Source organism: Adiantum capillus-veneris, chromosome 13, assembly GCF_014529385.1.
Source record: "Adiantum capillus-veneris isolate H3 chromosome 13, ASM1452938v2, whole genome shotgun sequence".
In the NCBI taxonomy this organism is placed as follows: Eukaryota; Viridiplantae; Streptophyta; class Polypodiopsida; order Polypodiales; family Pteridaceae; genus Adiantum; species Adiantum capillus-veneris.
The window spans coordinates 16,293,560-16,321,184 of record NC_140943.1 but is presented as its reverse complement, the minus strand read 5'-3'; the positions used below and the strand labels follow the sequence as shown (position 1 = coordinate 16,321,184).

Sequence of the window (27,625 nt, the reverse complement as noted above, 5' to 3'; positions counted from 1 at the left end):
ACCCCACAAGGTACCCTTCGTGTGGAAACTCTTGATGGAGTTGAAACCATTGGATTCCTCAATGGGAGTAAATTCAAAAGATATTATGATCCTTTAAGCCAAGAAGAACTACGGGCCATTCATCAAAAGAAGGCCGCCAAAGCACAAACCGAGTTAAACAAGATACAAGCTCAAGCTGAGGCTAAGGAGCGACAACAACGTATAAGACAAAAACGAGAGGCTAACCTTGGGGTCACAAATGCATTCCACGTGGAAATCGAAGAGGATGGGTTGGACTCTGACACACCTCTACGATACCCCATTGAGTTAAATAGTGCCTATGGAAAAGTGCTATATAACGCCTTATTGGACACGGGTGCTAAATACAATCTGCTATCCTATGGGGTGTGGTGTCAGTTAGGGAAGCCACCTCTATCTGAGAGTATTATCCAAGTCAAGGGTGTCAACAAGAAAAAAACTGCGGTTTTTGGAATCTGGCACACTTCTGTCAGTTATGACAATGGGATGGTAGCTCAAGACTTTTTGGTCATGCCTACTGGAACTATGGAGGGTAATATAAACCTAGGCCGCACGTGGATGATAGCCACCAAATGCACTATTGATTGGGGGACTGGGGGTGTTACAACGCAAAAACCAACTCTTAGCCCTACCACTCAAGCCATAGTCCCTGAGATATTGCCCAAGGAAATAAAACCCAAGACATTGCATGTCCAGGAGGTTGAACCATACGTCCCCATAGCCCAACTCTCTAGAGCTTCAACTAATGTAGTTGAAAGAAAGCTTGAGACACACAAGAACCATCCTAATGTAACAGAGAAAACATACAAGTGGGTCCCTAAAACCTCTGTAGTGAGCATGGTTGATGCAAAAAAACGGAAACCTAGTAAGAACCGTACCACTCGCTCCAAGAAAAGTAAGAAAATGTTGCGATGGATCCCTAAACGACTATTGGAAGCCCAAGGCTACTATCAAGGAAATGATCAAATCTGGGTGCCAAAACGTAGATTGTGCTCTTACCTGTCACCTGGCCCATGTAAACCCAATCCTGTGGCTCCAAAACAAATTGAAAATCGCGGAAAGGAAAAAATCATGGAATGTTACACACCCGTTCTAGAGCTAGTTTGGGTACCAAAGAAAGAACGATTTGTTCCACCTAGCTCAGGAAGGGGGGAGTCCCATGAAGATTCTAGCTCCTCATGTAATACATCCATAGAGGTAAAAGATTCTACACAGCCTCCATCTATAGTAGTGGACCTCCATGAAGCTACCAAAGAATCCACACCTCCCAGTGTTCAAGAATCACCTAATGAACCACTTCAAGTTCGATCCTGGGAGAGTACCTTACCACCCTTGCAACTTGACGAGGCACCTAGGGTAATAGAAAACTACTGGCAAAAATCCTCACCTATTACCAACTGGAACAATTGGTTTCAAAGGGTGACAAGCTCATTTCAAACGGTATGATCTACCCAAGGAAGGGGGGAGTGTTTGCTGACAGTCATCATTCATTTGCTTCCCTCTCAACCTTTTTCCCTGACCTCTTAATCTCCGATCTTAGGGAATGTATATATATAGCCTTATACTCACAAAAAAACAAAAATAGTAAAGAGCAAGAGCGCCTAGCAATGAGAGAGCACCCTATCAGATCTTACATATAAGTCCAAATTCACCGTGTCAAGTCAAGCAACACACAAAAACAACTCTTATGTTTTAAAGGCCTAACCAAATCTATCTGTCTTGTCAGAAATGGCTACTTCACCAGAGGCATGCACTTCTATTTTTGATGAAAGGTACCCCTTGTCTTTTCAACATGTGTTCTACGTATGCTACCCTATACTTTCTTGCGAATGGGATTTGATAGAGAGCCTTGCATGTGAGAGAAATTTTGAGGAGTTAGAATGGCTGATACGTCTATGGCTAACTAGTGATCCCTACCCAGTGGCGAATGTGTCTCCAATGGCACATGCTTATTCTTTTGCACAAGATGAGTATCCACGCATCACGAGGTTCTTGATTAGCATGCTTGCACAAGAGGATGATGAAGAGGAACTAATAGAGACCGAGGAAGACTATGGCCTCACGGACAACGATTTTATTTATCTAGATGATGAGGATAGAGGCCTAGCCTTAGGGTGGCCACCCGGTTTATATAATATCCTCTTTCCTTGATTCTAAAAGGGGTGACAGATAGGTAGGTTAGGGGTCTAGATTGTGTTTTGAGTTTGTTTTTTAGGAGTTTTAATTTTTCCCACTAATGTGCCTCCTGGAGGTATTCCTTTTGTTTCCTAGTGTGTACAGGAGCGTGTTGCTATTGATAGGATTTGGACCTTCATGGAACCTTTCTCTCGTTCACACTTCATATCAAGCGCGACCATCGACACAAACAGGTGTTTCTTGTCCATTAGCATTGCCCTTATCTTTTTGCATCCATGTTTGTCTGCTTTGATTGTGATTGGTAGCATAATATTCAGTGCATTTGCTTAGTATCAAACATTTAATTCAATGCAATCTTTTGTCATAATCACTTGTTTAGGTGTAAAAATCAAGCAGTCCGACTAAGCTAGTTTGACCAAGCTAGGTATTAGAAATCTTCTCTTAATACCATGGGGAATGCCTTCCTAATAATCAATGGTTACTTAGGTTCTTAATCCGATTTAGGCAGCATTGTATGAAATGTACTAGGGCTTTCTAGTGGGCTTGACCCTATTGACCTTTAGCTTAAGTATTATAAAGGGAGTTTACTAATGTGATGAGCCTGGGGAATGTAACAGTGTTATATGACCCCCCAAAGTTACAAAATTAAAATGATGAAAATGAACAAACAAAAAATCAAAGTGCCACAATGTAAAATTTTAAGCTGGAAGAGAAATCTCAGCTTGATTTGGTACTTCACTCACATGTATCGCCTATGGTACTAGAGCCCTAGAGGTTCCCAGTGTGGGCGCTTTTCCTTGAAAAGCAAAAAACCCAAGGCATACAAAATAAGCACACACATCATAATTGAATCATTGTGAAAAGACTTTGGGGGGTCAAAGAAAAAGTAATCAGTCAGGCGATGATTTCATGAGAAATTCCTTTTATGGTAGCTTAACTACAAGGTTTTCTAGATATAGCCTCTAGTCAGCCCTCGAACATGAATACTTGGCTCTCGCGATTAAACAACTTAATTGACCACAGAAAGTTAAGAAGCTTACCCATGGTATTAATATTCGATCTCTAGTGCTTTTCGACCGTCAAATTAGCGACCCCAGACTTGTTTAATTTTTTGCCTTTACATCTATTTATGCATTTGATTACATTGCAATTTAATGTTCATTGCTAACAAATTGTTTGAAATTCTTTTACCAATCAATTTGTCTACCTAAAACTGCATATGCTTTTTAAGAGAATGCAATTACTGTGCCAATGTTGTTTGATTTTGCAGTGACTGAAGAAGGCTAAGGACATTCATCTCAAATGCTCTTCCACCTCGACGAACCAGCTTCAACTCAATAGCTTCCGAGGACGGAATCTACATCAGGAAGGGGGGCATGTTAACCCTCACGGCACACGGACACCCCATCACCTACGATGGACGCGTATTATGTATTTGGTAGAGTCAAGTACCGGGCTTGTCGGACCAATAGGGAAAGGTAGAGTGATCGCCGATGAGAGGCGCACTTTAACTTGGACATTCAAGGGATTAGTTGGTTAAGCATGGGCGCCCAAGTGTGAATGGGGTGAGCTCCTATAAAAGCCAACTAAACCTAATTTTTACTCATTCTCTCATTTGTGCAATTGAAGAGTGCTCTTGCTCCATCTCCATCTTCTTCTTCTTCTTCACCTCCTTGTGTGTGTGTGTGAGAGAGAGAGAGAGAGAGAGGGAGAGTGTGTGTGCGATCGAGCATTACGAAGGCACGACGGCGGCGAAGCGGTTGAGCGCGGCACGACTGCAGCTTCTTCTTCATCGCGGCGAGGAATCCACCACGAAGGCGAGCGTAGAGCGGTGAGTGACACACCCTTTGTTTTCTTGAGCTTGCTAGTTTAGGCTTGTTGTGTGCTTGGAGCCGTTTGTGGCTCGCATACGGTGTATTGGCAAGTCCCTTGCTTCGACAGTGCGGCAAGGAGCGCACATATTCTCATCACGTTTTGGTAGTATCTGATTTTCCCATGATGGATAAAGTCCATTGTGACATGCACTTCTTTTAGGTACAAAGGATATTAGAGGCTTTGATATAGGATTGCAAGATACCATCCAAACCCCTATGATATAATCGTCCCCACTAAGTAGTTGAAAAGGACTTCTTTGCTCAATCAGTTGTCTATCAACTATTCCGTCTTGTACTAGCAACAACTTTCCTATAGTCAAAAATGGAATTATACTCACTCTATCTTGGGATCATTTCTAGGTTAAAGAGATATACATCTAGAAAGTAATCTTCAACTCCTTCTAGGTTCTTTCCGTTTATTAGCCAAGAAAGGTGATCAGCCACTTGATGGGTTGTCCCCTTCTTTACCACAATTGTAAAATAAAATTCAAGTAAGATGATGAACCATCTCACTATTCAACCCGTGTTGCATGGCTTGTTGACTAGATACAACAATGCTTGATGAACCACAAACAAAATGAATTGATTCACTCTAGGATATAATGCTTGAACTTTTTCATAGCGTAAACCATTCCTAATCCTTCCCTTTCCGTACTTGTGTAAATTCATTCAGGATTGTTCAGTTGATGGCTAGTTTAGCACATGAGAAAGTCCATAGTCCCTTTGCTAGGTTGTGCCAGGATACATCCAACGGCAAAAGCAGAGGCATCCACATGGAACAAAAGATCTTGCTCCAATTTGGAGCTTTAAGGATTGGGCCTGATACCAATGCTTGCTTCAATTACTAATATGATTCCTCACAATCTTCTATCCAATCAAGGGTCACAATCAAGCTAAAGAGGCTTGGCAATGACTGCATACATGTAGATAAACTTTTTGTAGTATCCATAATGTCTGTATGTGTGCCCGGACCGCACGTAGCTGCACATGACCGCATTAATCACACTGGGAGTGTCCAACATGTCTTCATCTACCTTCATGTGGGAATAAGCCCTTAGAAGGAGGGGATCTCAAGAGGCATAATCTGGAAGGGTTAAGGGGATATGAAAGGGTGCTCATTATTTCTATATAAGGAAGGGTTTCCTTTGTACGCATCATTGGGCTTTCTCATAAATCAAAGGCTATGGATTCTGATGTATTCTTATTCTCTCTCCTCTATTGTGTTTCGCTTCTCTCTCTCTCTCTCTCTCTCTCTCTACATTTCTCTGAGCACGGTCTCATAAGAGGTGTTGCCATCCTCTTAACACTTGGAGACCACTTACATTCGAATCTCTTTCCTTTGGTGAGAAACCATCTCTATGTTCTGGAACAAGAAGGTGTGTGCGCTCTTTCTACTCTATAATAAGGCATGTTCTAGTGAAAGTGCCTGTGTGAGGAGTCCAGGAGGAAAAAATCGTTCCAGGCTGTTGTGAAGTGGCATGAAAGTCAAAGGCAATACGAGAAGCATGAGGGTGTTGCTGCATTGCTGGGTTCCTCCAGCATGCGGAACTTTATGCATGGTTACGATATGACTCTCTCTCCAGATTTCGGCATTGAGGAGGTGCCAAAGAAGGGCGGGGAATCAGAGGGGTTTGTGAAGGAGAGAGAGGCCGAGTTGTCTGACTTGAAGGCCTCTCAAGACCAGCTAGTTGATTCAATAGTGTCGTGCCGGCAGTGCATGGACAAGCTGAGAATGGAAGCTGTGTCTTACAAGAGAGGGTTGCCTCCGCATGGAGCATTAACAGAAACTCAAGAGGAAGATGCAGTGCCCAAGAACCTTGAGGACACAAATGATCTTGGTTTAGCATACAACATTTAGAATGACATGGAAAGCCTCTGAAGATTACTTTTGTGGAGTCATCATCCATCTATAGGATAACCCAAGGCTCCAATGCAAGGTTCTCAGGCAGGAAACAAAAGTACTCGAGAATAAGGTCGCTTAAACCATTATTCTGATGACTGAGGTAAAACAAGAAATGAAAGCCAAGGAAGATCAAATCAAGAAGGAGAATGAGAAGTATGCGGAGGTGGTGCCTGACAAGGTAAAGCATGTAGAAACCGTGATGGAGCAACTTGCAGAGAAAGAGAAGGACATTGGGGCTTTATTCAAGAGCTCAAAATTCAAAGGTAATATGAAATACAAGCTATTGAAGGGCTTGCGAAAGAAGGAACAGAAGTTGGAAGAGGAAATCGAGGGAGCATGGGAAGCACCGAGACTGACTGCAGGCAGGCAATGATAAAGGAGCACTATTTCATTGCCAAGTAGGAGGAAGCAGGTGATGAGAACATGAGGCTTCCATGCACGTTGAAGGGATAAATCTGAGGCATCTCGAAGTGCAACCAAGCAGCAAGATCATAATCTAAGAAGCACTAGTATAGGATGGCTGGTTGAGGGTCATATGAAACAAGCAGAGAAGATTTTGAGCGAGGGTTTACTTGTTCTAATGCTAGGACGCAGAAGCTGGAATGTGTGAGTTCTGCAGGGTTCTTCAAGGGCAACAAGGCAAGATTCAAATGAAGGAGAGTATTGCATGCAGAGAAAGGAGAGTGCGAATGCAGGGTCTCTCTCTTTCTGCGGCTTGCCCACTCTACCACTCGCTCTCTCTCTCTCTCTCTCTCTCTCTCTCTCTCTCTCTCTCTCTCTCTCTCTCTCTCTCTCTCTTGCTTTCATTGTGTCTCTGTCCACCAACCTCCTCTACAGAAAAGCCGACGTCGCTGCAAAGCTTATTATTTTTCTTCCAAAATAGTACTATCCATTTTAATTTGACTTTGAATTTAAGTGGCCAATCCCAAACAGTTGCTTTGCTACCATCAAAACACGCTAATTTTTAGGTGGATGAGCATGTCGACAACAATCTGTGCAATGATGCGGCACATTGTGGAGCGCAAGTTACGGCATCCAAGTTTGCGGGTCCGAGAAGGAAAATTGGCTCCGAGTTCGGGTTGCGGCATAGATGGAGATGGTGGGTCCAGGAGCAAAGAGCCAGTGTGCTAGAGTGCGGTCTCGACAATCATTCTAGCATCACGATTCTCGAAGCTCAGAGGGAACCAATCAAGGGATGCACTTGTGAGGTTTGCACAGTCCACCGTGCGTGCCAAGTGTATGTGCCCGGACCGCACATAGCTGCACATGACCACATTAATCACATTGGGAGTGTCCGGCATGTCTTCGTGTACCTTTATGTGGGAATAAGCCCTTAGAAGGAGGGGATCTCAAGAGGCATAATCTAGAAGGGTTAAGGGGATATGAAAGGGTGCTCATTATTTCTATATAAGGAAGGGTTTCTTTTGTACTCATCATCAGACTTTCTCATAAATCAAAGGCTATGGAATCTGATGTATTCTTATTCTCTCTCCTCTACTGTGTTTCGCTTCTCTCTCTCTCTACATTTCTATGAGCACAGTCTTGTAAGAGGTGTTGCCATCCTCTTAACAATGTCCCATGAATGATTGAACCTCTCTCACTATATTTGGGCTTGACATGTCCACAATCACCTCGAATTTATCTATATACATGGATATTCCATTGGCAGATACAATACACGAGGAGTCCATTATGTAAAAATTGCATATAGCACGTGCAAACAAGAGGTATTTAAATAATTCCTTACCTGTATATTTTCAAGTACTATATGTACCCCTTATGTATGCATTTTTTGAAAAAAACTAGCCTTTATGTATGAAATTTTTCACTTTCTCAACTGATAAACCCTTTATGTAAGAAGATTTTTCTATAAATGTACCTAATTATAAATCCCTTATTTTGTTCGCACGTGCTATCTTACATATTTCCTATTGGATGCCCCAAGATACAATATGACCCAGGATCCATGAAAACACATTTTTTGGGATTATGGAAAATTTGGTGGGTGCAACACTTTCTAAACACTTTTTTTAGATACTCTATATGGTCTTCGCATAATATTGAGTACACACATAGGTCATCCATTTAGATTTCTAAAAATAGACGCAAGTACTCTTTGAAAGCATGAAACATGAGTCTTTGGAAGGTGGTCAGTGCATTTGTCAGCCCAAAAGGCATAAAGGCTATTTTGTGTTGATCTTTTGATTCAATGACCAATTGCTTATAACCTAAAAATCCATCCAAAAAGATATATGCGCACTTCCTTGTTGCTACTCTTTCCAAGACATGGTCAGTAGGTAGGAAGAGGATAATTGTCAGTCTAGGGATTTCACTGATGTGATCAATGAAATCATGTGATCACGTTAATAATGCAAGTAATTACACATAAAAATACGTGACCACGTTAATTATTTACGTGATCTTGATGGTGACCTTAAAAAACCAATAGAGTTGGTAGGCCCATCGGGTTTTTCCCTCTTTCCTACAGGCTTTCTGGGCTTTATAGTTTTTTCGGCGGGCCTATCGAGAAAATAAAAAAGCATGGCGGGCCTAATTGTGTATAATAAAACTCTTCTAACTTTGGCATTTTAACTAGGAAAATCCTTGGGGAGTGGATCCAAGCACCTGGTACAATTATCTCCTTGTGAATTGACCTAAGGTTACATAGTCACAGGTCTTTTTTGGGTCGAGTGTGATTCTCAATATAATAAGCACTTCTAAAAATGCTTAAATCCTTCACCAAAAACAAAGGTATGAAGCTAGAACAATTGATACTTTGGAGATTCATGTTGGGACAAAGCCATTGGTCCATAAAAGGACTGAAGTTGGTTTTATAAGAGAGCATATTTAAATAACGAGTTGATAGTCAAGGGTCGAATGCCTTGTACTAGTCTACTGGGTATATAAAGATCCTTGAAGTCTTGCATTTTTCACCATCATAGATTTAAATTGATATACATTGTCACTGCACAATATGAGAGCTATAATCCTTAATTGGGTGAAATTAGCTTTTTATATAGTGAATTGGATGCATAAGGGGGCTACAATCTTTGATTGGTTACAAGTAGTCCTCAATTGTGTAATTGTATTGAAGATTTCATTGCTTTGTTTTATGCATTGGTTTATATAAGGAGTGCATTATGTATTATGAAATATTTCTAGTGCATGAGATAGCCAATCAAAGACATTATTGCTTTCATGTGTGTTTTGCAAATAATTATCATTGTTTCAATGTAAAAGTTGATTATTCTTTGCAGCATGTGAAAGTAGATGTGCCTTATTGTTTGTAAATCGTAGAGGATGTATAACTAATCATTATATTTATAATTGCATTGATAATTTCATAGCATTGTTGTATGCATAATGCCATGTAGAGAGTGCATTGCAATGTGTATGCTTGCTCACAACATATGTGGTCGATATGTGGATTGACTAGAGTGCATTGCAAATCTCTTACAATGTAGATTTAATTGCTTTCTTAGTGATTGTTTTTATAATATATATTGAAAAGAAGAAAAATGTTTTTAAAATTTAACATCTAGTTCTTATGCCTTCAATATTAAATTGAAAGCAATGGAGCAAAATGTTGGCACAAATGGTATGAAGAAGGAAAAGAATAAGAAAGCCTCTAGCAAAGAGTGGGATTATGCTCACAACATATGCAGTCGATATATGGAGTGGCAATGTAAATTTGACTTCACCACAAAATCAGGCGGTGCACCACGTATTAGGGATCATTATTTGGGTATCCTTACAAAGAGTTGTAAGAAATGTGATCATCCTCAAGCGCCTGCAATTACAAAGCGTTTGAGTAAAGATATTGTATGCATAATTTTTTTAGCAACATCAGTTAGTGTGCGCATCTGTTGGACGTGTCAAAGCAAGGGACTTGCCGCTGTACACTGTGTGCGAGCCACAAATGGATCCAAGCACACAACCAGATTAATCTAGCAAGCTCAAGAGAGCAAGGGTGTGTCACTTACCGTCCTACAATCGCCTTCGTGGAGGATTTCTCGTTGCTCGTGAAGAAGAGGGAGCTACCGCGGTGCCGCGCTCAACCGCCTCGCTACCGCCGTGCCATTACAATGCTCAATAACACACACACACACACACACACACACACACACACACACACACACACACACACACACACACACACACACACACACACACACACACACACACACACACACAAAGCATGAGTTCTTTCTTTTGACTCTTCTATCACAAGGGACAAAAAGAAGCAGGGCTGATAAGTATTTTTGGAGCACCTCATCTACATCTCTATTAAACCATCCATTACATGATCACACAAACAGCTATCACAGTAATAGCAAGTGTTTGGGCGCTCTGTTAAAGGCAAGATACGAGTCGCCAAGACTAACCCATACTCCCTTGTGCGTGGAGTACAGTTAAAATAACCTCTTAATTGATGACCATAACTTCGATACAAAAAGATCTTTTGAGATGGAAGGAATTGGGCTAGCAGGTATAACCGCTCTGAAAAACCTGGCTTCATTGAATGTTCTATGTAATAATACTGTGGCCCTAGGCCCAGAGCCTCTGTAACCATCTCCAATCTGATATTATTCCTAAAATGCTCGCGACCCCAAAGGGTTACACGAGTCACTCGATTTTTGTATGACCACCATTTAGTCTGGGAAACAGAGGTTCCTAAGTGTGGGAATAGACATAGTTCATAACGGAGTAAAGTTGCTCTCCGTGTAGAGTCACCTGATTGATAAAGGTGTGCTTTTGCTATGGAAAAAACCAGTTCTCGATTGTAGGCCATTTTTTAACACTCCTAATATGCAAACATGCGGATATGTATATTACTTTTGTACAGTTACTCCTTACTGTTACCTTGGACTGGTTTATATATTAGTGTCTTCTGGCTTTTATAGACTCACTTTTTGACTTTGAATAGGAATAAGAAGTATGAATTAATCACAAAAAAGTGTTGTTAATATGCAGTATATCGTACACTGTTAAGTTGCTTGCTGGTATACTGTACCCCAGTTGTTGGATGCATGACTTAAGCCGAGTATAAGGGTTTGTGGATTTTCTATTAGGATGTGTGGGATAAACCTGAGCCACGTTCAAAAAGCTCGATAGTCGATTCAAACCAGGTATCGACTGCATTGGTGTTTCTAGTTGGTATACATTATGTGACTAGATATATATTTGACTTGACCTTGCTTTAAGGTAAATAACCATCTCTTTATACTGTACCCCAGTTGTTGGGTGCATGACATATGCCGAGTATTAGGGTTTTTGGATTTTGTATTGGGATGTGTGGTTAAACCTGAGCCAGGTTAAAAAAGGTCGATAGTCGATTCGAACCGGGTATCGACGACATTGGTGTGTCTAGTTGGTATACATTATGAGACTAGATATTTTATGACTTGACCTTGATTTAAGGTAAATAGCATCTCTCTCTCTATATACACTCTGTAGCGTATTTTTTACTGCCTCTCTGTTGTGTCAGGCTGCCTGCAACACGCTTTTGCCTGTGCTAGGGTTGAGGTGGCAGGTGAGTGTAGTTGCAAATACTGAGGTGAGTTAATCAAGGTCAGACCAGATCTTCAGTTGGGATTATCCCTGAGTATCTGGCCCGTATGGGTGTCGTCTAATTCTGTAGCTGGTCCGTGTCAGTGGCGGATCTGCTCCCGATTTGCTTCAGCAAAGTATAAATGCCCCCTAAAATTGTGAGTACTCTTACTCACTTGGCATCATGCTATTTTCACTTATGTGCATTCTATACTGTGTGGGTTAGTAGATATTTTTTACTGTGTGCTCAATCATACCGAAAAAGAACGGGAAGGAGACTGTGGACGCCTCGTCGTCTCCCAATCTACAAGTTATATAAAAAATTCTTTGTCTTGCATTTGGAATCTCTGTGTAGCTTCGCTGTGACCGGTTTTTGGATTTTTTTAAAAAAAACCACGTATTTTGTTTCCGGATATTAAACCTAAAACTATTATGTCATGTATTATTCTGAAGCTTTGCTGATAAAAAGATTTGAATGGGTTTTTAAAAAAAAACCAGTAATATAGAGTTAGGAAAAATGGAAATTTGTTCCAGATACTTTACTTACAGGTTTTTGGGAGTTATTGTAAGTGCGAGTACATTTCTGCTCTGTGACAGTTTGGAATTTATATACTTCTGTGAGTAATGATGGTCGTTGTCATAAAATAAACAAAAAATTGAGTTGTAACCTGGTTCTAGAAACTGAGTGAATGGCTCAATTAAACTAAGTACTGCCTGGATTCTTGTGAATGATGGTAGTAGTATGCCTAGTTGCCGTATACTGTGTTGTAAAACTGGTTCTCTGATGAAAAATCTGTTTTTTTAATAAAAGGGGGAGACTGCCAGGTAAGAGGCTGTTTTGCTACTGAGGAAAGAGTACTGTATGGTACTTATTAGAAAGGAATTGTATGATGATGTTATGATTCGGTTAAAAAACTGCTCAATAGATGAAATGAACTCTTGTAAATTAAAAAAAACCAGAAATTCACAAAATAAATGAGATGTAATGATCATATAATGTTGATTAGATATTTTGGTTTATGGCTTCACTAATTTACTGCTGTCCATTGGGTAAAGTGACAGTCACTTGAATAATTTACTCTCTAGTTTGGATTCCTATTCCATTAGATCAACGGTACACTTGTTTGAGGGCACTTAATACAGGTTTCGGAAAAGGTGTCCTGACTTCTGTTATTGAGTTGGTAGTATGTAGTATCTCATAACCATGTGAAGGAGTAAAGGTTTGGTTTTGGAAATTGACTTAACCATTTTTTACCATACTACATCTCCTACTTGTAAGATAGAACTTGTTTTTTGAACTGATACTTATCTCACTAAATCGGCTAAAAAGCTATTTTATATTTACTTCGTACTAGCTTCTGTTATGTTGCTCTTTTTCTTATTCATGATAATGCTAAGAGTTGCTACACATCGGGTATTGAATATGAGTGGCAATACATACTCGGATTGTATATGGAGCTAAAGTATGGCAGCACATACCGGATTGATTAAGCTGGTTCCAAGATACTTGTTTTTTTTCACATACGATGATGTCTTTTTTATAATGTTCGGTGACTTACCATTACTTCAACAGGGAGATTGAGTTCTATAGGGCTTGGCTAGGTTTGAACCTCGGCTATTCTATAAAATTTGTTGGTCTTCATTTGCTGGCTTCCTAATAACACTCAAAGTATATAGGAGCTGACTCTAACCTAGCATCTTGCGGTATATACGATAGTGCTTCTAGAAGTTGGTTATAAAGGCCTCGGTATTATAAGGAAAGTCATATAAACTCCCTTTATACTGATCTTTTCTGGTTTTTCTTATGTCGTATCTGTCTCGGACCAGGTCTGACTCTGATCGAAGGACTGACTCACCTAGGGCTTTATGTTTTTCAATAAAAACAACAGTTTATTTCTGGCTAGGGATAAAGTATTACAGACATGACATGATAAGCATTGATATTTCTTGAGAAATATTGTCTTTTTTATATATAAAAAGAATATATAAATCTTAACAGGGGGAGTGTACTCAGATTTATAAATTTGTAAAAATCTTAAATGATCCTTTTTGAAGATATCTCAGGGTGATTTTAAAATCGGTTCTTAAAGTAGGATCTGTTCTAAATGTTTTCAAACCACAAGGATGAGGTTGTCCTTAATTGAGCTGGGTTTTGGCTTGAGATTAACTTTACCTACCGACAATAAGTGAAATTCTCTCCTATCAGATCAAAAAAGAAGTTTTTCGTTTCTCCAAAAAACTTTAGTGTAGCAAAAGATATTTCAAAAAAAGAGAGATATATATATATATATTAAATTGAAGAATAAACAGATACATAGCTGCTTTATGGGTGTTCAATTTCCTTTATCAGATTGGCAAAAATGCCAAAGAAAGGTTTATTTCAAAACTAAACAATATACTTGTTAAGAACTATATGTTTTTTTAAGGTGACATGGATAACAACTGGGATGCCCTGCATCACCTTCGTACAGTCACGTGCTAACGAATTGTTTTCTTGTGGCTATGGGTGCAGGTGAGGGCTACCTTCCTTGATTAAATTGTCCAGTTCTTAACAAATGGAGGATATCTTAGTGTGACGCAAATTATCCCAGACTTTGGGTTTATGGATTCTTGAACTATATCTTGTTATCTTCATTACCTTGTGAATGGCATAAAATGGTAACCATCTTTTTGCAACATTTTTCAGCCTACTCATCGTCCTCTTCCTCATATGTGTATATATTTTTCTACGCTATCAAGTTATCTAGAGTAAATTCCCCCACTTCGTTTAACCTTTGTGGTGACACATACATTGTACTCTTCCCAAAAATGTCACCTTAGTCATATATTTATATTACCACCCTTTCTTTTTTGCTTTGTAAATAAAATTAAGCATACAATAACCAACTATCTACCCCCAAACTTTCTTACCTCTTGTGAATTAGTAGTAGAAAAATAATATATCCATCTTCCATCCCATATAGATAAATTACCATGGAAAATCAACTCTCCACTTGTCTTTACCAAAGATTATGGTCCATCTCTACAAGTCTTGTATGCCCCCTACATAGGTGGCCCAATATCTCTTAAGAATATACATATAGTTTTTCTCCTTTCAAAAAGACTCAAATTGTATATTCTTTTCACAAGAAAATAATATTGGGCTCTCCTCTATTTGTTTAAGCATCATAGCCTTTTGAAGAAGCATGATTCCCCTTGGATGCATACAAGCAAAGGGCCCATACAAGAAGACTTGCATACAAGCAAAGGGCCCATACAAGAAGACCTAGTGTGGACGTTCCAAACCGAATTCCTTGGTGCATGGGCGTAAAGAATAGTCCAAATTCATATCAAACATGTTGAGAAGGTCAAATTTGCCTTTTGAAGCATGTCATTCCGAGCTACAGGTAAAAAGTTATGGTCAAAATAGTGTAAATCTATCAGCTTCGCAGCAAAAGGGAACTGTAAATCAAGTAAATCAAGAGGGTGAGATCTTATTTTTCCCCTACTCATCTTCTAGAAGAGCAATGAGTGTTCAAGGTCACTTGCATGTGATGGGACCAACCTAAAGATGCTTTCTAAATGCCAAGACAAACAAGTTGAGATACCCTGCAGGAGCCACCCGTAGGGCCTCATGGTGGGGCCCACCTACATTATGAACCCCTATGGAGCCTTCACGGTCTAAAATGATATTTTTGGTGAATAAATAGTCCCTTTTATGTCCAATATTCAATGAGTGGTCAAAGGACACTTAATTAGGGCTAATCACTCACCCTAATTAAGTGTAGCATAATCCCACTCCTACACAACTATAAATAGCCCCCCTTGGAGAGACTCAAACACACACCTATATTTTCAACTTCATGTTGTTTCTTGATCAATAGTAAAGAAAACCCCAACTCTCCCTCTTTCACATCCTCCCTCCTAACGCTCCTCTTGGAGGAAGTGCAACTCTATCCTCCACTCTTTCTATTCTACAATCTCTTACTCCATCAACCCAATAAATCATTTGTAGCACCTCAATAACTTGTAAATACATCATGATCTCTCATGGTTATGTTAATGATCATTAAATCATCTTCAAAGCATTCAAGTGTTGCAATTCGTGATGGTTAGCCAGCGTCTGTCCTTCCCTTAAAGGTGTGCGAGAAATCAAGTAGTGTTCTATTCTCAATTTACCATTGGTTTGTTTCTCCACACTTATTCAATTGGTCTAAAGAAATTTCTCACTCCAACTCTCTTTTGTTTCATTACATATGCATGTGGCTACTTCTCATGGTGATTTTATTTGTGTCACGGCATTGCATAGATGGAGATGAGCTCTCTATGCAAAGTGTGTTAGTTCGATGTAGGCGATTCTCTTGTGTGTGTGAGAGGCAAGTCTTGTGCGCATGATTTTTTGATGAGTGCTTGAGAGAGGAGGAGTTTGGATGTATTATGGGTATTCTTATGGGGAGAAGGTGAATGCTATTCCACAAATTGCATATTTCATTTGATGCACGGCATTGGGTTGCATAATCGTTGATGGTGTCAAGTGTCCAAAGTGTATATAGAGTAAGGGGGTTTTCAAACTGTGTTGCTTGAGTGAGTGAGTGCAAGAGTTATTTTTTGATTGGTTTCCTTCTCCACTCCCAAAAGAAGGTGGTGCCCCAAGTAGTGTGCGTACCTCTTTACGAACATTTTGTGAGGGTAGGCCCATTGGTTTGGGTTTAGAGGCCCCATTTCAAAAAGTTCTCCCTCACTTGTACAAAATTTATTTTCAACTGCAAATAAATTATTGTGCAATGCCACTGTACTTTTCTAGAATTTTTGGTCTGTGAACAACTAGTGTTCGTTTGCGTATATTTATATAGATTTAAAACTGCTACACACACAATAAACGCAAAAGGGAGATTGACTTGTCTGTTGGTATCTCTCAGACTATGATTCTAGAATCTTTCGCCTATGATAGTATAATGATTATACTCTTATAGGCTGGGGTGCTATCACACAGTCTCTGTGGTTTTTTAAACCTGACTGGTGATAAGGTTGCTAGCACTACCATACCACTTTTTATTTATTTATTTTTCACTCTTGTTAGATATTATCATTTTCTTTATTTATTACTTCTGTTTACCAGGTCGTGGGAAAGCTCACTGCAAGAATGAAAGTCTGCTCTGACCCTGAAAAAAGAGCTATGATTTCAGAGAAACTTCGTCCAGCTAAAGATATAGAAAAAACCTTCCCTTGTGTCTCTTATAGGGCTCGGCCCTATATACATAGGGCTGTAAAATTCAAAAAGATGTAACTGGTTGCTTTTTCCAGTCTAGACTCCTCGTCCTTGAAGTTGGAATTCTAACTTATGATATTTTTGCAGATTGTTCCCCTTTCACAAGGACTTGCTCTTCCTGTGGAACCTCTCTCCCTTGCCGCTCTTCTTGTGCTAAAATGTATACAAGATAGAGAAGCTTCTGCCCTAATTTATGATGCTTCGAAAGAGTCTAGTCTTTCTCTTGTCCAGCTGATTTCATTTGACCTATGGGTTAAAGTTCTAGCTCTCCTTGTAAAAAACAAATATGATGGTATCAACCTTTTGATTGAATTTTCTTCGAATCTAGCCGGACTTTCCAAAGCACATATTCAAGACTTAGCGTCTTTTTCTTCCAAAGGTTCTGAACTGTCTAATCTTCTTAGAAAGTTTTGTGGCCTTAGTCCGATCTTTGTGACAGCTCCCTCTACTCCTATTGTCCCTCCTCCGAATAGCCTCTTTTGTAGAGATGCAGCCGCCCTAGAAGCTGTTAAGGAATTTCAGAAAGACCTTTGTTCACTCAGTGAAGCTTCGCTTTTGGATATGGTACCAAAAGTTTCTAGGGCCTTTCCTTTTTTACTGTCACGGCAAGTTGAGGTAGAATCCTTGGGAGTTGAGCACAAGCTGTGGATGTTTCCAAATAAAGGATTTCTTGCACCCATTTCCATGGAAACCTGGGTCTTCCTTGCCAACTTGGCCCCTGCTACTATTGAGGAATGCAAACTTAAAGTATTGAAAGGAATCCAGCTCTTGGACAAAGGGGATCTTATTAAAGCCCCTTTCAATATGTGTTTCCTTGATGATAAAAAATGTAGTTCGAATACTGGGTTGTATGCAAGAACTAAAGGAGTTATGACCTTTAGTAAAAGCAATGCAGATTACTACACCGAAACAGTATGGAATGTGTTCAGGCCGTACCTTAAGTGTGCTTGCAGATTCTTGGACCCAAAAGCTTCTTGTGAGTCAAGCATAATTTGGTTTGACCATGCTATTTGGTATGCCCTCAACAATCTGCCTAGTATCTTTCCTGATAAAGCAGAAGAATTTCACCTTTCCCTCTTTTGCTCGTGGCTTGGTGGACAAGCGAAGGATCTGGTCTTAGCCCAAATTGCCTTTATTCAATATAGATCAATTATGCGTGACACTCTTGAAGAGCTTGGATCTGATGGATGTGGGACTCTACTTACCACGTATGGCGGCTTTAAAGGTATCAAAAGTATAGTTGGCCAAATCAAACCAAATATTGAAGAGGATGAATCTCAAGTTTCCAAACGTCCTAATACTCTTGTCTCTCCAGCGGCATCTTACACGTCTTTCTTAACTCCCTCCTCGAGTGATTCAGTGTTTGGGAGAGGGAGAGGTAGAAGTTATGTGAGAGGTAGGGGAAAAAACCTACCAGTCAGAAACCTTTTGGACATGTAAATTGCAGGATCGAAGGATGGCTTGCGGAAGACGCTACCTACCTCCAAATGATGAAGTGTATAATAGGATTTTCTCACATTGCTTGTTTACAAGCAAAATTTTGGATTTTTTTACTCCTCAAGCTGTATTTTCAGAATGTTTTGGACATATTTTTGGGTCGAATTTATTACTAAAGGATGTGATGTTTGGTTGGAAATACTCGCCACCCATTAAGAATCTATTTTATTCCAATGAGTTTCTCCATAATAATAAGGTACCTATTTGCTCTTGTCATCTATTTCAAAAATTCTGTAAACACTTCACCGATTTTGGTTTACACGTTTGTACATCTAACCTAAAAATCATCTCGGATCCTCATGTAAGGAGTCTCTTGAGTAACGGCTTGAATCATATTCCCCCTTTTCAACTAAATCCTCAATGTGCCTTTTCAGCATTACTTGAATGCCTGGCCGACTTGGCCTAAAAACTCCAATTGGAGGTGAAAGTTCACTTCCAACTTACATCAACTCTCAAAAGTATCTTTTGGAAAAAGATTAGTCTTTTACCACATACGTGGCTTAGCACTGATACTACTTGGCTTACGCATAAAATGAAGACCTCTATCTATGAGATTAAAAAGAAATGGCTCATTATTGGCCTAGATAAAGCATCTAACACTGCTTCCTTTATATGTAAAAAATTGGCATTTGAGGCTGCCAGTTCTAGACTTAATAGTAATGACTTTCTTAAACTTGATTACTCTCCTCTTTGCGTAGCTACAACTTTAAACAATGAATTATCAGGACTCGGTTATTATCCTGCATCTCAAAAAATTCCTGTACTCTTCCCAACGTACAAGATGTTAAGTATGGAGCCTGATTTACCCTTGTAATTTTCTGTGGTAAAAGCGCACATATGTAAGGCCCCCATTATGAGGAGAAGCCATCGTGCGTGAAGGAAAATCACTCACCGGAAACCAAAATTTTCACGGACAAGAATCAGGGGCAACTTTAAAGGCCTCGGGGGCGGAGGCCCCCGAGACTTTTTTTTTCGCCGGAATATTATGGCCGGACGGTGGCCGGAAAACAACCGGTTGGTTGGCCGGTGGTCGGAAGTCAATGGCCGGTGGTCGGTGGTCGAAAGTCAATGGCCGGTGGCTGGTGGCGGAATTCAATGGCCGGTGGCCGAATTCAAAAGCGGACTTGTCTTCTCAAGGGAGGCCACACATGGGCGAATTGGAGGGTCCGATTTGGACTTATTCGCACAAGGGCGGCTACATATGGCTATCTCTCATAAGAGAGGGCAGCCCTTTTGGCCTATAAAAGGAGGCCATTTCTACACACATTTCATAGTGTGAAGTTGATGCAACAAGGTGAGTGTGAGGTTGTGAGAGTGAAGCAAGGCGGGAGCTCCATTAAGGGTATAATCCCTTTGTAAACTACTTCTTGTTTTGAAGTACTAAAGCCGTTGAGTGTCTGCTTTCCCGTGGACGTAGCCCACATTGGGTGAACCACCTATATTGTGTGTAGTCTCTCTCTCTCTCTCTACTCTATAATCTCGTGTATATAAATCTATCTCTCTCCATTAAGTAATCTACTCAATTATCTATTTAGCTACGTCTTATTTCCTAACAACTGGTATCAGAGCAAGGTTTGCTCGTAGCTAAATTATCTTAGGAAAGGATTCCTTGAATTGAGTGGGAGTTATGGTGGAGGAAGGGAAGCTCAAGATTGAGAAGTTCAACGGCAAAAACTACCAACATTGGAAGATGCAGATTGAAGACTATCTCTACCAGAAGGACCTCTATTTGCCACTAGGCGGTCTTGCGAAGAAGCCCGCAACAATGGCAGATGAAGCATGGATTGTCCTTGATCAAAAGGCACTGGGAACAATCCGGTTAAGCTTGGCGTCAACGGTGGCCTTCAATGTTTCGGAGATGAAGACCACGGAGGACTTGATGAAGTCACTTGACGACTTCTACGAGAAACCATTGGCATCCAATAAGGTATTTCTTATGAAGCGCTTGTTCAATCTAAAGATGACAGAGAATGGTTCAGTTGCAGAACACCTAAATGTCTTTAACACAAACATAAGTCAACTTCGATCAGTGAAAATCAATTTCGATGACGAAGTGGGAGCTCTCCTTATACTATCAGCTCTATCGGATAGTTGGGACAGCCTTGTGATGGCTGTAAGTAATTCTATCTCTGGCACAAATACTCTTAAGTTTGATGATGTTGTGGGTGTTCTCCTAAGCGAGGAAATGCGAAGGAGAAGCATAGGAGAATCATCAAGTGCTGCACTATTAGTGGAAACAAGAGGAAGGCTTAAGGAGAGGTTCAAAAACCAAAAGGGTCGTGATCGCTCAAGGCGGAGCAAGTCACGCACAAAGTCAGTTCTTGAATGTTGGAACTGCGGCAAGAAGGGCCACGTCAAGAAGGATTGCTGGTCCAAGAAGAAGAAGGAGACAGAGTCTCAAGACAACAAGCCAACATCGGAGGCCAATGTGGCAGGTAAAGTAGAGCAAGATGCTCTAATTCTCTCATTAGACAATGTGTCTAATTCCTAGATAGTAGATTCCGGGCCTTCATTCCATGCGACACCACACAAGCAACATTTCTAAGACTACACCAAAGGTAATTTTGGGTATGTATACTTGGGAGATGATGAAGCTTGTGAGATTGTCGGCAAAGGTACAGTTTCTGTCAAAACTGCTAACGGAAATGAATGGAAGCTTAAAGATGTTAGGCATGTTCCTTCTCTTCGCAAAAAATTGATCTCTACAGGACAATTGGACGATGAAGGTCACAACATTGCATTCGGAAACAAACGGTGGAAGATCTCAAAGGGATCTTTGGTGATTGTCAAGGGTGAAAAAGTTGGTACACTTTACTTGTGTACTGTTAGCAGGCAACCTTCAGCTTGTGCAGCAACTACAGAAGTTGACAGTGCGGTGTGGCACTACCGACTTGGGCATATGAGTGCCAAAGGAATGCAAATCCTTCAAACAAAGAAGCTTCTACCAGGTTTGAAAGAAGTGGACTTAGAGTTCTGTGAAGATTGTGTTTATGGTAAACAAAAGAGGGTAAAATTTCAAACATCAGGAAATGAAAGAAAAAATAAAAAACTTGAGTTGGTTCATTCTGATATTTGGGGTCCTGCAAGTACACCATCACTTGGTGGCTCATTGTACTATGTAACATTCATAGACGATGCGACTAGAAAAACATGGGTTTATGTCATGAAGAATAAATCCGATGTATTTTCCATATTTCAAAGGTGGAAAGCCTTTGTGGAGAATGAAACAGGTACCAAGGTTAAATGCCTCAGATCCGACAATGGAGGCGAATATTGCAGCCAAGCTTTTGAAAGCTTTTGTGCTAGCAATGGCATTCGGAGGCAAAGGACAACCCCAAGGACACCACAACAAAATGGGATTTCGGAAAGGATGAACAGGACAATCATGGAACGAGCACGAAGCATGCGGCTACATGCAGGCCTACCGCTTGAGCTTTGGGCGGAAGCTTTAAGTACGTCCGTGTACTTAATCAATCGGTCACCCTAAACGGCATTGGATGGGGGAGTTCCAGAAGAGGCATGGACAGGTAAATCGGTGAATTATGCATTTCTCAAAGTGTTTGGGTGTGAGGCTTTCATGCACATAGATAGAAGCCTAAGATCAAAGTTAGATGCAAAGTCCAAAAAGTGTTTCTTCATTGGCTATGGAGAAGGAGACTTTGGGTATCGCCTATGGAATCCTGAAGATGGTAAAATCTTAAGGAGTAGGGATGTAATTTTTAACGAACAAAATATGTACAAAGATTACTTGGAAAGAAAACAAACAAAAGAAACAAGTGATGAGTACATGGAGCTTGAGGACGGTGAAGACTCAAGGACTGCAAACGGTGACAATGTGCAACAACTTCAACCAAATCAGGAGCCTCAACCTATTCCCCGAAGATCTACAAGAGCAAGTAGACCTCTAGAAAGGTTTGTTCCTTCCTTTAACTATCTCTTGATCTCAGATTCTGGAGAGCCGGAATCATATGAAGAAGCTATGCAACATGAATCCAAAGAAGAATGGACGAAGATCATGCAAGTGGAGATGGACTCACTACATCGCAACCAAACATGGGAGTAGGTTGAGTTGCCTAAAGGTAAGCGGGCACTTCAAAACAAATGGGTGTACAAGGTAAAGGAAGAAGAAGGTGGGAAGAAAAGGTACAAGTCTAGGCTTGTGGTAAAAGGTTTTTCTCAAAAGAAAGGTATTGACTTCAATGAAATATTTTCTCCTGTTGTAAAAATGAACTCAATTAGGCTTGTCTTAAGCCTTGTGGCTGCTCATGATTTAAATCTCGAGCAAATGGATGTAAATACGGCATTCCCTCACGGTGACTTAGAGGAGGAAATCTACATGCTTCAACCAAAGGGGTATGAAGTAAAAGGTAAGGAGAAAATGGTTTGCAGATTAAAGAAGAGCTTGTATGGTTTAAAGCAAGCATCAAGACAATGGTACTTGAAGTTTGATCGATGGATGTTGGATCATGGATTCACAAGATGCAACTCGGATCACTACGTCTACACGGAGAATTTGGGAGATGGGAAATTCATCATCCTAATGTTGTATGTTGATGACATGTTGATTGCAAGTGCTAACATGCAAGACATCAAAGACCTAAAAGAGGAGCTGTCCAAATCTTTTTCAATGAAAGATTTAGGTGCTGCAAAGAGGATACTTGGTATGAAAATATCAAGGGACAGGACGAAGAAGACAATAAAGATATCTCAAGAAGATTACATCAAGAAGGTACTAGAAAGTTTTGCAATGCAAAATGCAAAACCAGTTTCTACACCTTTGGCTGGTCATTTTAAACTAACAAAGGATATGTGTCCAAAGACACAAGAGGAGATAGCCTATATGTCTAAAGTTCCATATGCTGCAGTGGTAGGTTCTCTAATGTATGCTATGGTCTGGACAAGGCTAGACATTGCACATGCAGTGGGAGTTGTGAGTAGGTTCATGGACAACCCAGGTAAAGAGCATTGACAAGCTGTGAAGTGGATACTTAGGTATCTAAAAGGGACAACAACAAATGCTTTGTATTTTGGAGGAACTGATATTTTTCTAGAAGGGTATGCTGATGCAGATATGGCAGGTGACAAAGATACTTGAAGGAGCACTACTGGCTATGTGTTCACGGTTGGAGGCACAACAGTAAGTTGGGCTTCAAAGCTGCAGAAAGTGGTTTCACTTTCTACCACGGAAGCAGAGTATGTAGCAATGACGGAGGCAAGCAAAGAAATTCTGTGGCTTCACAGATTCTTAGAAGAGCTTGGATTCAAACAAGACAATTGTGTCTTGTATAGTGATAGCCAAAGCGCTATCCATCTTGCGAAGAACTCAACCTTTCATTCAAAGACAAAGCACATTGAGGTGAGATATCACTTCATACGCACTCTTTTGGAAGAGGGTCAACTAAAGCTAGGAAAGGTGCATACAAGTGAAAATCCTGCAGACATGTTTACAAAGGTGGTCAACAAGGAGAAGTTGAGCTTTTGCTCATCTTCAATCGGCATTCAAGGATAAGAAGCCAAAATGGAAAGCAGTCACAGGTTTGGTTTGGAGATAAGTCTCCAAGTGGGAGATTGTTAAGTATGGAGCCTGATTTACCCTTGTAATTTTCTGTGGTAAAAGTGCACATTTGTAAGGCCCCCATTATGAGGAGAAGCCATCGTGCGTGAAGGAAAATCACTCACCGGAAACCAAAATTTTCACGGACAAGAATCAGGGGCAACTTTAAAGGCCTCGGGGGCGGAGGCCCCCGAGACTTTTTTTTTCGCCGGAATATTCTTTTTCGCCGGAATATTATGGCCGGACGGTGGCCGGAAAACAACCGGTCGGTTGGCCGGTGGCCGGTAGTCAATGGCCGATGGCCGGTGGTCAGAAGTCAATGGCCGGTGGCCGAATTCAAAAGCGGACTTGTCTTCTCAAGGGCGGCCACACATGGGCGGATTGGAGGGTCCGATTTGGACTTATTCGCACAAGGGCGGCTACACATGGCTATCTCTCATAAGAGAGGGCAGCCCTTTTGGCCTATAAAAGGAGGCCATTTCTACACACATTTCATAGTGTGAAGTTGATGCAACAAGGTGAGTGTGAGGTGGTGAGAGTGAAGCAAGGCGGGAGCTCCATTAAGGGTATCACCCCTTTGTAAACTACTTCTTGTTTTGAAGTACTAAAGCCATTGAGTGTCTGCTTTCCTGTGGACGTAGCCGACATTGGGTGAACCACGTATATCGTGTGGACTCTCTCTCTCTCTCTCTCTACTCTATAATCTCGTGTATATAAATCTGTCTCTCTCCATTAAGTAATCTACTCAATTATCTATTTAGCTACGTCTTATTTCCTAACACAAGATGCATAAACATAAATTCAGATGGATTTCTGACGCTTCAAATAGCTTGTTCTCCTGTGTTACGAAAGATATCACCCACTGCTTAAACTTTGTCCTACTAAAAATCGAAAATATCTGTGCCATCAAACATAGAGATATAAAGAGATTCAAAAATGTAGACTATTGCCCTTTTTGGGTCATAAAAAACGCAGCTGAGTTATTTATCAACCTCCCAGATAGCATTTACTCTATCTTCACTGCTGACATAACTCAATGCTATGAAAATATCCCTTTAGATGGGCCATTTGGGATTTTTTTACCTTATCATTTCTTATAAAGATTGCCTTTGCCCATAGAAAGGAACTTGGGTATACGTGCATCTCACAAAAAAGGGAATAAAGGATGGGTTAAAAAATCGAATAAATCTGCATCTTTCATCTTTAAAGAGGAAGATCTATATAAGTATATCCTTTGGCTACTGAATAACAGCTATATCCAATTAGGTAATACCTGCTACAAACAAACTGTAGGGATACCAATGGGGTTTCCATGCTCTCCGATTATGTGTAATCTTTATCTTTGTTACTTCGAATATCATTGGCTCCTTAAAATATTAACTATACCAACAAGTAATTCATTACTCTCACACTTTGCACATTCTTTCAGATTTATGGATGACCTTTGTAGCATCAACAACCCCATATTTGAACCTACACTTAAACAGATTTATCCACCTTGCATATGTATCGAACCTACATTCTCTGAGAAAGTACTATGGCATGATAAATGGATCGTTTCTAGAACACACTTTCTGAATATTAAGTTTACATTAATTTCCCCTTTTGTGGGAAACTTTTATACTCATTTTTTTTTGGAAAAGAGCTAAACTTATGCTTATGTCTTCTGAATTTACGAAGAAAAAAAGCAATAGACCGTACAAAAATTCTCTACACACTTGTCTAGGAATGCTTTTTTTTATAATGTATGCCTCTTCTGACTGTTTTAGAGCATATGAAGAGATAGATACTTTGATTACCAAGTTCATCAAGAACGGGTTTACAAAAAAAGACCTGGTTGCATGCATCTGCAACTCCTTAGAAAGACACAACTGGACCTACCTTAAATTTGATTTACAAAATCTGATTAGTCTACTTAAATCAGACTGATTCTAAACCTCAGCATAACCTGCGCCTGATAAATACTTCTCGAGGTTGTAGGCCCCTATTCTATGGGGTCTACTACCTCATAGGATTTGGTGCCTGGGAATGGGTGGGCACACACACACACACACACACACACACACACACACACACACACACACACACACACACACACACACACACACACACACACACACACACACACACACACACACACACACACACACACACACACACACACGCACACACACACACACACATGCACACACGCACACACACACACACACAAATATCTTGAGTTCTTTTTTCTGACTCTTCTATCACAAGGGACAAAAAGAAGTAGGGCTGATAAGTATTTTTGGAGCACCTCATATACATCTCTATTAAACCGTCCATTACGTGATCACACAAACAGCTATCGCAGTAATAGCAAGTGTTTGGGCGCTCTGTTAAAGGCAAGATACGAGTCGCCAAGACTAACCCATACTCCCGCGTGCGTGGAGTACAGTTAAAATAACCTCTTACCTGATGACCATAACTTCGATACAAAAAGATCTTTTGAGATGGAAGGAATTGGGCTAGCAGGTATAACCGCTCTGAAAAACCTGGCTTCATTGAATGTTCTATGTAATAATACTGTGGCCCTAGGCCCAGAGCCTCTGTAACCATCGCTAATCTTATATTATTTCTAAAATTCTCGCGGCCCCAAAGGGTTACACGAGTCACTCGATTTTTGTATGACCACCATTTAGTCTGGGAAACAGAGGTTCCTAAGTGTGGGAATAGATATAGTTCATAACGGAGTAAAGTTGCTCTCCGTGTAGAGTCACCTGATTGATAAAGGTGTGCTTTTGCTATGGAAAAAACCAGTTCTCGATTGTAGGCCATTTTTTAACACTCCCGATATGCAAACATGCGGATATGTATATTACTTTTGTACAGTTACCTTGGACTGGTTTATATATTAGTGTCTTCTGGCTTTTATAGACTCACTTTTTGACTTTGAATAGGAATTGGAAGTATGAATTAATCACAAAAAGTGTTGTTAATATGCAGTATATCGTACACTGTTAAGTTGCTTGCTGGTATACTGTACCCCAGTTGTTGGATGCATGACTTAAGCCGAGTATAAGGGTTTGTGGATTTTGTATTGGGATGTGTGGGATAAACCTGAGCCAGGTTCAAAAAGCTCGATAGTCGATTCGAACCAGGTATCGACTGCATTGGTGTTTCTAGTTGGTATACATTATGTGACTAGATATATATTTGACTTGACCTTGCTTTAAGGTAAATAACCATCTCTTTATACTGTACCCCAGTTGTTGGGTGCATGACATATGCCGAGTATTAGGGTTTGTGGATTTTGTATTGGGATGTGTGGTTAAACCTGAGCTAGGTTAAAAAAGGTCGATAGTCGATTCGAACCGGGTATCGACGACATTGGTGTGTCTAGTTGGTATACATTATGAGACTAGATATTTTATGACTTGACCTTGCTTTAAGGTAAATAGCATCTCTCTCTCTATATACACTCTGTAGCGTATTTTTTACTACCTCTCTGTTGTGTCGGGCTGCCTGCAACACGCTTTTGCCTGTGCTAGGGTTGAGGTGGCAGGTGAGTGTAGTTGCAAATACTGAGGTGAGTTAGTCAAGGTCAGACCGGATCTTCAGCTGGGATTATCCCTGAGTATCTGGCCCGTATGGGTGTCGTCTAATTCTGTAGCTGGTCCGTGTCAGTGGCGGATCTGCTCACGATTTGCTTCAGCAAAGTATAAATGCCCCCTAAAATTGTGAGTACTCTTACTCACTTGGCATCGTGCTGTATTCACTTATGTGCATTCTATACTGTGTGGGTTAATAGATATTTTTTACTGTGTGCTCAATCATGCTGAAAAAGAACGGGAAGGAGACTGTGGACGCCT

General features: G+C 40.4%; 1 protein-coding gene across 1 annotated transcript; it reads left to right on the top strand.

Annotated features, from left to right (window-relative positions):
* The first annotated feature begins 6,022 nt into the window (after nt 1-6,022).
* On the top strand, nt 6,023-6,304 carry LOC147443645 (uncharacterized). Its single transcript, XM_086527810.1, has one exon. The coding sequence runs from the start codon at nt 6,023-6,025 to the stop codon at nt 6,302-6,304; it is 282 nt and encodes a 93-aa protein (XP_086383936.1).
* The last annotated feature ends 21,321 nt before the right edge of the window (nt 6,305-27,625 follow it).